This window comes from Leuciscus leuciscus, assembly GCF_965113295.1.
Source record: "Leuciscus leuciscus genome assembly, chromosome: 25".
Lineage (NCBI taxonomy): Eukaryota > Metazoa > Chordata > Actinopteri > Cypriniformes > Leuciscidae > Leuciscus > Leuciscus leuciscus.
In genome coordinates, this window is record NC_138724.1 from 11,196,022 (window position 1) to 11,209,442 (window position 13,421).

The 13,421-nt window shown below is 42.0% G+C and overlaps 1 protein-coding gene across 2 annotated transcripts in view; it reads right to left on the reverse strand.

Moving 5' to 3' along the window:
• b4galnt4a (beta-1,4-N-acetyl-galactosaminyl transferase 4a) overlaps positions 1–13,421 on the reverse strand; it is a 200,989-nt gene that overhangs the window by 87,649 nt on the left and 99,919 nt on the right. The window contains exon 3 of one of the 2 annotated variants that reach the window (XM_082160412.1): positions 8,788–8,886. In XM_082160412.1, the coding sequence (XP_082016538.1) occupies positions 8,788–8,886 (99 nt within the window). Of the gene's footprint in view, positions 1–8,787; positions 8,890–13,421 lie in introns of both variants that reach the window. The other variant, XM_082160411.1, reaches the window with a different exon arrangement.

A 13,421-nucleotide genomic window follows, 5' to 3' on the forward strand; every position in this document is an offset into this window, starting at 1 on the left:
AATATATAATATGAATAAATATTGAAGTCAATAAAAGACATTCATTCAAACTGAAACAAAAAGTAATACTCTAAATAACAAATAAAACCAGTAACATTCAAATTGTAACTATTAAACTGTTATTTTTCAAGCCAACTTAATGAATAAAAAAGTAACAAAATTTGATCGGTATAATATTTGAGCAATACAATTGCACCTTGATCATTCATGTTAGTTTGATTAGTTTCGCATTAACTATGGTTAACAAATAAAAACCTTAATTTAAAAATGTATTAGTACATGTTAATTAACAAATAATGAACAATCCTTATACAGAAGTTATTAACCTTAGTTAATGTTACATATGGAATTTTATTGTAAGTGTTATCATTTCATATAAATCCAAACAGTCATGCTTAAATATCTACAATGCCAGAGCATTGAAATGACATAAATATTAAATGTATAGTCTCACACTTTTGCTTCTATTTTATAAACACTTGATGATTATCTAATCAAAATAACAAAACATGTATTAAAGTGATGACGAAAAAATTACCGAAATCTAATGCTTTTCTGATTTGTTTATATGTTTCTGTCGGCTGTATGAACATATCAGTTTGCTATCTTACGTCTCTAGCTTTAAATATGCAACTTCTCTGAATATTAAATGCATAAAAGTGACCAGCTGTATATAAACGAATGCAAATAGAGGTAACAATTGTGACATTAAACATTCGGGTCGGACTTACGTTTATTTTTGTCAGTGTTTTAACCGCTTGAGGTACTACTAATGTTAGCGTCCTCTCAGCCTCGAAGGCAAACAAACATACTGTTGTGCTGTTCTTTCTCTACTAATGCAGCATTTAGTCAACAAATTGATCACTTTATAATGATATGACAACATGTACTGTATACATACATAGGCTACCTTTTAGCTGTCGGTGCTTTAAGCGCGCATCTGATGTCAGCGCTCTCCACGCAGCGTGTGCTCTCAGTGCAGCACGCAGCATCACGTGTCGAAATAAACAACACGAGGCATCAGCGATAGTTTTTATTACACCTCTAGAGGCCGCTCTTGAACTGCATGATGCCAGCAGACCCTTCTCAGCTCTCTCTTACTGTGTAATGAATGACAGCGCGCGCTTCTCAGCCGCTCCAGCAACGGACGCAACCAGGAAAAACTATCGGTATGTATTTTTGCCGATAACGATAGTTCCACCAATCAACTATCGGTGCCGATTAATCTGCAAAACCGATGAATCGGTCGACCTCTACTAGAGATCACTTTGTCACTGCAACTGCAGTTAACGTCCCATGAGAGTTGTTGTGTTTGGGAACTTTTGGTAGGGTTCACATACTACAAAATGACTGAGAATCACACACCGGTCAGAAAAATCACACCATACAAACTTTACAGAGACAGAAAAGATGGCTCTGTTCCAGCACAAAGAGTAATATATTTTTTTCCCAGGAGCCTATTGTATTTCTAAGAGCAAACCTCACATCCCATGAGTGCATCTAAAAAAGCATCTGACCTTCACTTTTCTCTGTCAGTCCGGATGAGGCCCATTGATCTAAATCCTCTCAATACCAGACACTAAGCCCAAGCCCAACAGCAACCCACGGAGGAATCACGTTCCACGAAAGCAGGCTCGTGTGTGACACAGACAAACAATCCACCAACGCTCAGAATGACAAGCAATGCCACCATTTGTCACCCACAATGCCTCTGGGATCGGGCATCAGAGACGTGGTGTGCTCCACAATTGTGCATCTGTGGGCATCTAATGCAGAATTGCTCTCTGGAGTCGGTCTAGACAGTATGCTACGCTACGTTCCCATTTGTGGGAGAGGTAAAAGTGGGCGGCTAGTCCACCAACAAACGACGAGCTGATCGGTGATGTCTGAAGCCACTCAAGACCCCACAGCAATTCCACTGAGTGCAACAGCCGTTAGCAGTGCACATCTGAAGGAAATATTCCATTATTTAGATTTTATATTTCAGCTTTAATATATCAGCCACAATTTCTTATCGGGTTGATAACTAAAACTTAAAAAATTATCATATATCTGCCGATACCGATATGGAGGTATGGATATATCGTGCGTCCCTATACAGTAAAGGTCAAAAGTGATGTCCGGAGAGAATATATGTTTTAATGACCCTACAAGTTTGATTAAATCATCCATTTTTTTTTTTTATATTTAAAAAATGCGTGGACAATAAAACACTAAACTTGGTTAAGGTATTTATCTGACAAAGTTGTTTGGCAAAAAAAAGTTGGCGAACTACAGCTACAGGTTTAATTTTACTATGTAAAAAAAATGCATCGAAAATCAAAAAGCATGCATTGACAACTGCATATTCAGTTATTAATACTTCATTGGTTCTCTCTTGTTTTTGCATGTGTTCATCATTTCTTTGTATGATAACCTGGCCAAAAATGTCCGCACAATTTGACATGTTTTATTGTGATTTCACAAATAAAACAAATGACTCCAAGCACAACTACGCAAAAAAAAAAATTAATAAAGGGTGAAGATGTCAATTTTCCTAGGCTGGACGTTTTGGCCAGTATATGGAGGGTGCTAAAGTGTTCTTTTGGTGCTATTAGCTTGTTTCGCTAATAGTGTTGGAGACCTAGTGGTCTTACTGGTGGAAATTTTCACCAGGACTGTTGAACGTGACAGTTCAAAATCGCCCCCTATACCCATAAATAGGGCATTATTTGATGGAACAGTCATTTGTCCGAAACCATAGTGGATGTTATCGAGTGCACTCATTCAATCCCATAATGCACCTCAATAACGAGTGTGCAACCAATTTTGGCCCTGTCCCAAATGGCGCACTTCATGTGGACTTTCGGTCTTGTGGACTTAAATTGCGCGTGCTCGCGGAGTCTACGAGTCTGTAGGCCGTCCTAGAGGTCTGCACGGGCTTTAAACTGAAGCCCGAACCCGGCCCGTACCCGCGATCATTTAACCCGACCCGACCCGACAATTACATTTACATGTTAAGCCCGAACCCGACCCGAACCCGAGGTCCACTCTGTTTCTCACAACAAATACCATTTTTGCAATATGTTGTATTTAATGATTGCTTGAAACGGTAAACAAATACATGTAGGCGCAGCGGCCCTATAAGCACAGCAGTAAGAGAAAAACTTACCAATCACGTAACTTTGCTGTGGTCGAACAGGTGTAACAGTCACACATTTCTCTGGAACTCAAACTTTAAACTTTAAAAAGTTCACGCAGTGTTGCAAAACTATTTACACAAATATATCCTTCTCAGTATGAGTTATGAAGTAAGAGAACGGCGTCGACAGTTGATGGTTTCAGCGCCGTCCTCCTCTGATTGAAAGTTAGTCCAGCTGCACTGAAGTTTCTCTCGCTGCTGCTGCTACTTGCAGGGATGCTGAGGATACTACGGGCCAGTTTTGACAGTAAGGGGAAAATATATATATATATTTGAGAGAGAGAGCCTGTGTGTCTGTGTAGCCAATGTACATTGCACATCTGCGCACGCATGTAACGTTACTTTCTCTTTCTCGCGTGCCGGTCACCACAACACAGCAAGCAGGCAAAGCACACGGCACGCAAACTATATAGCCTATTTAGTTTTTACGACCCGAACCCGAGGCTGTTCATTAAACATTAACCCGAACCCGACCCGAAACCCGAAACATTTTCGGGACCCGTCGGGCTCAGGTCGGGTAGCAGACCTCTAGGCCGTCCCATTCAGCATTTTAACGCTCTGAAGTGTGCTCAGCAGCGCCCCCTTTGTACCCTTGTACCCTCGCGGTCTTCCGCGAAGCCCGCATAGATGCAGGCTCCACACACTTTAACTACCCAGGAATCCTTGCGAAAGGCCAATCAGACAACGGATGGAAGGAGATTTCACTCACGGACAATTGTTGACATGGCTGAGAAGAAAATATTACGTTTTTTATGACCTAGATGTACATTTTACCAGTTGTTACCTACAGTTTATACAAACATTATGGTCATTGACCAGTGGTTGATGTCTCAAACGTAATAATAGCGCGTTGAAAAATACGATCACATTATGATTCATTAAATAAATAGAACCGAATGTCAGGGCTTTGTCATATCATATGTAAACATAGTATGAATATTGAAACCTGTAAATTCTTCTGAAACTCATGCACATTTTCATTATGTGTTAAAATTGTAATCTTAGTTCAAATGGAACATTATGTATTATTATGTACAACTGTATACATCATTTAAATAAGCATGATGTATCTATTGTCTAATGCCAGGTGGCATACACAATATCAAAATACAGAACTGTAAAATTAGGCTGTGTAGTTGACATGGAGATAAGACGTCGGAGCGCAAAAATGTGATTTCTCCTGTCCAACAACAACCAGACCGTTATTTCCGGCGTGACGATCGAGTCTGTCCCAAAAATACCTCTCAATGTGCCCTCGTGGACTCGCGCCAAGGGCCCTATAGGTCTGCACTACATGATGTCACCAAAGTGTGGACTCTGAGGAAGTCCACAAGTCCGGAGTGTGCCATTTGGGACAGGGCCATACACTCAACAGCTAGAGAATACCCATAATGCACTGTGACGGTCGCGTCAAATGAATTCCCGCGTCTAACCAGAATATGGCACCCGCAACTGAATCATCCATCCATTCATTTTCCAAACCAATGGTCCAATTTGGCTACAGCGTAATAATATACAGGTATAAATACCTTTTTAATTGATTATTACATTTTTTAATTAAGGTTTATTGATAGTTTCCATGACAAAATTCAAGATAAATATTTTCATTACTGGAGCTGCCAGTTTGCTAAGTCTCAAATAATTATTAAACAGCAAGCACAAACTATGCAAAAGCGGCAGCCGTTCCAGCGCACTCAGTGTCTGAACTCGTTTTCATTCACTCCTTCAAGTGGACTATATTAGTGGAGTAATGTAGTGAATGAGGGCGATTTCAAACAGAGCCTTTGACTTCAGTTCTTTGACTGACTGGTTAGAGAAAAAATCTGCAGGAAAGTGGATCTCGAGGGCCAGAGTTGAGAACCCCTGGCCTAGATTTTGCAAACTAATCAATTAATGCAATGATTAACGTAATTAGCATACCATTAGTTGATTAGCCGGTTAGCTTAGTCTACAGTTTTACTTGTTTTCACTGTTAGACAGTAGGGGGGCGCTATTACGCAACTTCTGAAAGAGCAAAACACAGGCGAAGAAGAAGCAGAAACAAGTGATGGCATATTTAATACATATGTAAAGTAATGTGATCAACATTAAACAGCATATAAATCAAAACTGCCTAATGTTACGAATGAAATGTCGACCAGGACGAGCTACAGGACTTTGCAACCTTTGAGGGTGTTTGTGGACTTGATCTACTCCATCTATGCTTTAATCATCGTAGTCTTTGACAAAAACACGATTTTCTTAGCTTTTTGCTAAAAATGCTTTTTTTTAATGAAACTTAATCCACATTCAAGTGTTGATAAAAAAAACTAAAAAAACAGTTTTTTTTGTGTAAAATCAGAGGCTCTGTTCTTTCTTTTGATATATTGCATGTTCAGATAGTCATACAACAAAATATTCTGGGGACAATGAAAATTTTGAGAAAATGATAAAAAATGCTAGCGGTGGCTGGCGACATGTTATGCTCCATCTAACTGTTTGTGAATGCAATACGAAATGTGTCAAATCGGGGTCACCAACTTGCCAAACCATTCAGTACTTCCTTAAGACCAATTATTCAGCAAGCCATTTAGGAAGCGCACAGACAAGCCAATTTGGACAAGTTTTTGTAGTTTTGCTGCTATAGAAGATGTTTGTTCTTGAGATCATAGATATAATACAGATATACCAGCTCTGGTCTTCGTGACTGTACTGTAATAACTCGATGGGAAGTTGCTGATGCTCACAATTTTCTCAAATCTCTAATGACACATAATGGCTTTGGATAACTGCTGTCAGCACTGTCATTTAGTGGCAACTGGGAGACTAAAGAGAGTTCCTCAAAGAAGGAAAACGAATCTCATCCTCAGAGGAGGAAAAAAAGCAATGATGCTCTTAGCACAAAGGCAGAAATGTGGAAATGAATGCGAGCAGTGAAGGCCAGAGGTCAAAGTCATCTATATGAAACTGACGTATCATGCAGCCCGCTGCCGTTGCAGTGAATCTATAAAGCGCCATAAATTCAACACACCATCTATTGACTGTAGTCCTGCTAATGGCCTTGTGCCCATTACCATCAATCCCTTTTCCTTAGCCTCACACCTACATCTCTCTCCATGAAGGGTTCAAGGTCTATCCATCTTTTTTCATCGTTGTCTCTCATTGGTTGTGTGAATGGCCAATCAGAACAGCCGACTTTGCCAATGATCTCACAAAACCACAAGCCATTTCTCTTGTCACGAGATTAGGGAATGAATTGCTCTAATTTTAAGTGATATCAGCCTCTGTATGCTTTGCTAAGCTGTGAACATCTGCCTGAACTCAGGGGCTGTTATTCGGCTGGCTATCACTTGTGTTCACTCCTATAAATAACACGGCTTGTGAGACCTGTCAGGGACCGGCCATCCATTCTCCCAGAAGCAACTGGGGCTGACGCTTGACACAACATTCAGTGCCTAACACGGGAGAAAAGCAAACGCTGCAAACATATAAAGAACACTACTAGTACATGTAGTACTAGTACAGTTTTCTGCAGTCAGATAAAAAAAAATATATATATATATATATATATATATAAGCGATATGCATTTTTTTTTTTATAATGTTCCATATTGCATATATATTTAGCCTATATTTAATTGTATATGTTTTTTGTTTTTTTTTGTAGTAAGGACTCTGTTAAGAAATCATTCAAGAAATCAAGTCTATTATCATAAGGATCCATTAATATCATTAGTATTATAATTTTTTTCTATGACCAATGTTAAAATTCAATACTTTGAGCAGTGTTGATATTGTTAACTAAAACTATATATATAAAAAAAAAAATTGTGACTGAAATAAAGCTGAAACTAAATAAAATATAAATATTACATTATAAACTTAAACTTCAATGAAAATTTGAAATGTTGCTTTGGCAACTAATGGTATACCCTACATGTGCGCACATACAAGAAACTTTGTCCTTGAACTCTTTCTCAGATGATTTAAATATATTTGATACTAAATATATTTGGTACTAAAATTACTAAACTAAAACCGAAATAAAACTAAAACTAAGTAGAAATATAAAAAACAAACAAAAAGCACAACAAAATTACAAAAAAATACTAATATTTTAAATGAAAACTGAAAATATTAAAATGAAAATATTAAGAAATACTACAAATTAAAAAAAAAAATTAAAACAATGAAACAGTATAAATGCAATTGCAGTCATTAACACTCGTTTAAAGTTAATCTTTTAACATTGTTAAATGTAATCTTTAGCACAATTCAAAATGTATAATTTGTTCATACTGTGCATTAATGCATGTCGTGATGCTTAAATAAACTTCTAGCACTTAAAGCTATCATGTATTTCTAGTGTGTTTTATTATTTTTAATTTTATAGTATATAATTTTAATATTGACAACAAAAAATATTTTAATATTGGTGCATCCCTTTGAAAATAGGCTGAAAATATGAACAAAAAATGAATACTTTAAAATCTAATAACTGCAGTGTGCATTTGAAATGATCCATGTTTATTCATATGATGTTTTCTTTCCAGAAGAGTCCTGACGCAAGAAAGTTTGTTCAAGTGGGTTTCAGGTCTAGCCTTTGTGAAGGTCAGTCGAATTCCTTCACAGACTCACTAAAGCATATCAGGGATATTTTGTCATGCTGGAACTGCCGCACCGGCTTGGATCCATCCACACCGGAGGCATCGAAGTGGCACTTCATCTCCGAATGTTCACTTTCACGGACAATCAGCTGCAAAGCTCGATACTAGACTTCAGCAACAGTGCAATTGGTAAATACCTCGTATCTTACTTTGGTGTTTACTGTGCCAATAGCTGTATATAGTTACCCGGCTAGAGAGTTTTAGAGCCGTGCATTAACCGGACCTCAGGGAGCCGATGCCATCACATCCCTAATGCCCATGAAAACAAACCGCTGCCATTCGCGCTCACAGCATTTTCCCACCTCTGTGCTATTATTTTGAAATGGTACATCTAATTCACCTGCCCTCATTCATAGTGATTTATATAGCGGCTCTGACTCATTATTGTGCATGTGGTGGTTTGGTTTAGCAGCCTCACGGTTTGAAATGCCCACAGTTCAGAGCACTCAGTTAAATCCTGTGCGCTCTCAAATAAGCAGCTTAGGAGGAACCCTTTTTACTTTATCTAACGGGAATAATTATGACAATAATGTCACTTTAATGGAGTCGGATAGTCGGCAAAAAAAAGCAGAAAGAGATTATGATTTTCCAAATTTGCATTTTCTTTTATCCAGTAGGTTGAGCAGCATTTCGGTTCAGTAATTAAGTAAAATGAGAAGAACAACCACACTCAGACTTTGAATACTAATAAGCACTCTAACTTAAGCCCTGAAAATGTGAGATAAATCTTGGCAGATATTGCGGATGATTTTAAAATCTGACAGTAATGCAATTTGTTCATTGCACAAAATTGCATGTTACAGAAAATGGTCCAGGCCAACATGTGCTTATTAAGAGCTTCAGTGAAAGTTTGAGACGTTCTCATTAAGAACTTACACAGCTGGCAAACAAAAGAGAGCGATAATGAGTCATTGTCACACGCAAAATGGCAAAAAATAAAGTAAAGCATGAAGCTCATACCTCTGGTTTCCATGGCAACTTTTTGTACTTCTGCGTGAGCAACTTGCGGATTTCAGCTTGATCTTTGTCGTGAGCGGTGCCAGCGTTGCGCTCATCTTCCTGCTAGAGAGAAACAGACAGAGATGTCAATGGCAACATTTCATTTTCAAAGATTATGACATTTTAATCTCATGGTATTTTCTAATATATATACAGTAGTGTCAACATTTGAAGTGGATCAAAACCTTTCATCAAAGTTATACATGAATTTTGAACAATACCAGTTCTTGTCTTAGGACAACTTTGATTAACTTTTTTTTTATCCACTTTAACTTCATGTTGACTATTAGCCTGGTTAAAACCAGACCATTCTCAGTAGTAACTGAGTTATGGTCTGGCAAAGCTTCATTAATAACTCATTTCCAAAGGGGTGTCACCAACGGACGTCGCTCAAATGCCTCTGGGCGCAATTGGATAGACCTAAAACCAATCAGAGCGATCGTCATCGTGTAAAGCCATATGCTGCGTCCCAATTCGCCTAAGTTACACTACGCCATAAAAGTATGAACTCTTTTTGTGAAGAAAAGGTATTTACTTTTGAATGTGTAGCAAAAAAGTAGGCAAGCTTTGGGACATACTACTTTGTCATCTTTATCGGACGGATCTGTCGCGTGCGTCCTGTCACGTACACTGCCCTGTCAATCATCTTGTCACAGTTAAAATCCTCTATTAAATCTAATTTCATTTCCTACCGTTTCGAGAAATGTAGTAGCACGTTCATCTGCCAGTGGGTCTTTCATGGAGACTGTCCTTATGTGTTTGCAATTTGAATATAATAATGCATTTAAAAGTTGCTGCGCTTCACCAACGGACGTCACTCAAATGCCTCTGGGCGCAATTGGATAGACCTAAAACCAATCAGAGCGATCATCATCGTGTAAAGCCCGTTTCTGATTGGTGCCAAGATTTCGACGGATTAGAAATGGGCTTGAATGAGCTCTTTGCCAGACTACTTGCAGAGCTAATCTAAATTTGCCGGAAGTTGTCTGAGTTTTCCCAGGCTAGTTGACTACTGTATATATATATATATATATATGCCATATATATGCCATAAAATGTCATGCGGTCAGTGCTTAACTCAAGGTGGAGTTATATATATATATTCACAGATTCGAACTTCTCGGATCTGTAACTCGTGAGCTAAACGTTGTTAAAACACAAATTATACTTATTTACAATCACAGTAACGTAGAGCTATAATCAAATTTCCCTCAAAACGAGCTTTATAATATAGGCTAAATGGATCTCTATGAGCAGGCGGCTGAGAGACAAGTCCGAAGGGACCGTCTGCAAAGTGCAATATAACCCAAAAAACGTGACTGCAAAAATAGTCATTAACTTCAATGTTACAAACTGTAGTGTCACCCAATTCAGTTTACACATCAATGGTGTCCCACTGGTCATACTACACTGCTTTTGCACATTTTATATTATGAAAAATATTCAATAACGTAATCGGTTACTTAAGGTAACCTCTGTTCTCTCTAGAAGAGGGAACGAGTATTGCATAAGTAGCTTACGCTGCGGGAAAGTCATCTTTTCTCGAGATCTGAAGCCAAAAAATTATCCTTCATTTTTATAATTTTGTCAACGCAGTGCAGCAGCATGCAGACCTAGGGCAGGCTTACTAGCGTGCCCATTGGCTGCCCATTGGAAACTGCAGCAGCCTATCGCTGAGCCTTAGACGTGACGTCACGTCACGTCCAATGAGCGCGCTTGGCGCGCCTCATGCGTCACAGCCCGCGAAAGAGGGGGTGTGGCTTAGCGTATACAAGCGAGGCTCAGAGGCTGCTTCACTGGTTTCTGTCGCTGAAGCGAATGAGCTCCTGGCGCGAGCACGGCGGGTTACGCAATACTCGTTCCCTCTTCTAGAGAGAACAGAGGTTACGTTAAGTAACCGATTACGTTCTCTTACGAGAGGTTCTCTCGTATTGCGTAAGTAGCTTACGCTGCGGGAACTCCCTTGTCAACGCCGTGCGCGCCCAGCATCCACTAAATGAGTCCCAGGGGAAGTCCGGGGAACACGATGAGTGGGAACCGGGCGGCCAATAGAATGGCTAGCGCAGTACATAAGCACACACTAGGGCGCTCAGAGCGGCACGGCCGGTCTGAGCTGATAAACCCTTGTATAATGCAGTTCAACCAGGAGAGCTAAATCAACCGCAGTAGCCAGCGCACAGACAGTGGGCCGGCCTACGCGTGACTTAGACTGATAAAACTTTCGCCTGCAAGGCAGGAACTTCCAGGTTGTAAAACCTAACAAATGTCGAGGGGGAGGTCCAGCCCGCCGCCGTACAAATGTCATGAATGGAAATTCCGCTGGACCAAGCCCACGAAGAGGCCATGCCTCTGGTGGAGTGAGCCCTGCTACCCAGAGGGCACTGCAGGTTTTTAGACGCATAAGCAGCTGCGATAGCGTCCACTATCCATCTGGACAGGCTGTGTTTCGAGGCGGCGAGACCTTTGGTGCGCCCACCAAACGAAACGAAAAGCTGCTCCGAGCGCCTGATAGCGGCGGAGCGTGTGACGTAATTTCTCAGCGCTCTGACCGGGCAGAGGAGATTACCATCGACCTCGCTGCCGGAAGGCGGCAGGGCTGAGAGAGAAATGACCTGTGCTCTGAAGGGAGTGCCCAATATTTTGGGGACGTAACCATGCCTCGGTTTAAGAATGACTTTCGAGTCATTAGGTCCGAACTCGAGGCACACGGCGTTAACGGATAACGCGTGAAGGTCTCCCACACGTTTGACTGAAGACAGAGCTTTCAGAAAAACGGTTTTGAGCGTGAGGTATTTCATATCCACAGTTTCTATGGGTTCAAAGGGATGCGCTTTCAGGGCCTCTAGGACCAGCGAAAGATCCCACATAGGAACCGAGGGGGGTCGCGGGGGGTTCATCCTCCTGGCTCCCCTAAGAAAGCGGGTGACGAACTCGTTCCTTCCTAATGCGCGGCCCAGCGCCGAACCGGCAAAAGCTGAGATGGCCGCAACATAGACTTTGAGCGTGGAAGGGGACCTGCCCGTGTCCAGCAGCTCTTGAAGGAAAACCAATACCTGCGATACCCCACATGCTTGTGGATCCAGCCCCTTGGCAGTGCACCACTTTTAAACACAGACCATTTAGACGTGTAGAGCCGCCTCGTAGAGGAGGCTCTAGACTGGGTGATCGTGTTCACAACCCCTTCTGGCAGGTCAACGGGTATCCGTTGAGTCTCCATGCATGCAGAGACCAGCACTCTGGATGGGGATGCCAGATCGAGCCGCGGGCTTGAGAGAGAAGGTCTCTTCTCGCCGGAATCGGCCAGGGGACTGTGTCTGCCAGCTGTATTAGCTCCGGGAACCAAGTCTGGTTCTCCCAGTACGGGGCTATGAGGAGCACCGTGTGGAGCGCTTCCCTGATTCTCCTGATGACTTGTGGCAACAGAGAGACCGGCGGGAAGGCATATAGTGGGCCACTGGGCCAGGTCTGGGCCAGCGCGTCCTCGTTCTTCGTAAAGAACTTTGGGCAGTGAGCGTTGTCTTTTGACGCAAGGAGGTCGACTTTCGCTTTGCCGAAACGGCGCCACAGTGACTGGACTGTTTGGGGATGCAAGGACCGCTCACCAGGGGGAACATTGTCCCTGGACAGTCTGTCGGGACCCTCGTTCAGGTGCCCAGGCGCAGTGAGTGCTGAGCCCACACGAGGAGGAGTTCCGCCAGGGTGCAGAGCATTTTGGATCTGACAATCTGGCCGTCATAGCCACCGAGTCCAGTTCTATCCCAAGAAGGAGATTGACTGGAGGGGCGATAATGAGCTCTTGGTCCAGTTAACCGAGAGACCCAGGTTTTCCAAGTGGCTGAGAAGCGCTGTTCTGTGAGACACAAGCTCTGTCTCTGACTGCGCCAGAATAAGCCAGTCGTCCAGATAGTTCAGTATACGCATTCTTCTGAGGGGAGCGAGAGCCGTGTCCATGCACTTCGTAAATGTACGGGGTGCCAAAGACAGGCCGAACGGCAGGACTGTGTATTGATATACCCGACCGTCGAAGGCGAATCTCAAGAATGGCCTGTGACGGGGTGTTATCTGGATCTGAAAGTACGCGTCCTTCAGATCGAGAGAGATAAACCAGTCTCCTGGGCGAATTTGCGCGAGGATTTGTCTGGTTGTGATCATTTTGAATGGCCGTCTCATGAGGGCTTTGTTCAAATGTCTCAGATCTAAAATAGGTCTTAGCGCTCCGTCCTTCTTGGGTACGAGGAAGCAACGGCTGTAAAAGCCCGACTCACTCAGAGAAGGATGGACCTGTTCTATAGCCCCTTTGTGCAGCAGCTTTGCTATTTTCTGCATGAAGCAGATGCGCTGCTTCTGAATTCACTTTTGTCTCCGTCCATGCTAAAAAGCGCGGGGGACGGCGAGCGAATTGAAGCGAATAGCCGTGTTCTATAGTGTTCAGCACCCATTCTGACATGCCCTGGATAGCTTCCCATGCTTCCGCACGCATAGCTAGGGGTCGAATGGTCTCTGGGTTCAGATCGCCGCACTGCGCGAGATGGGGAATCTGTATCAGAGAAGATGGGGCGGCGCACGCCCCACCAGATGGGGCTGGTAGACAGTAA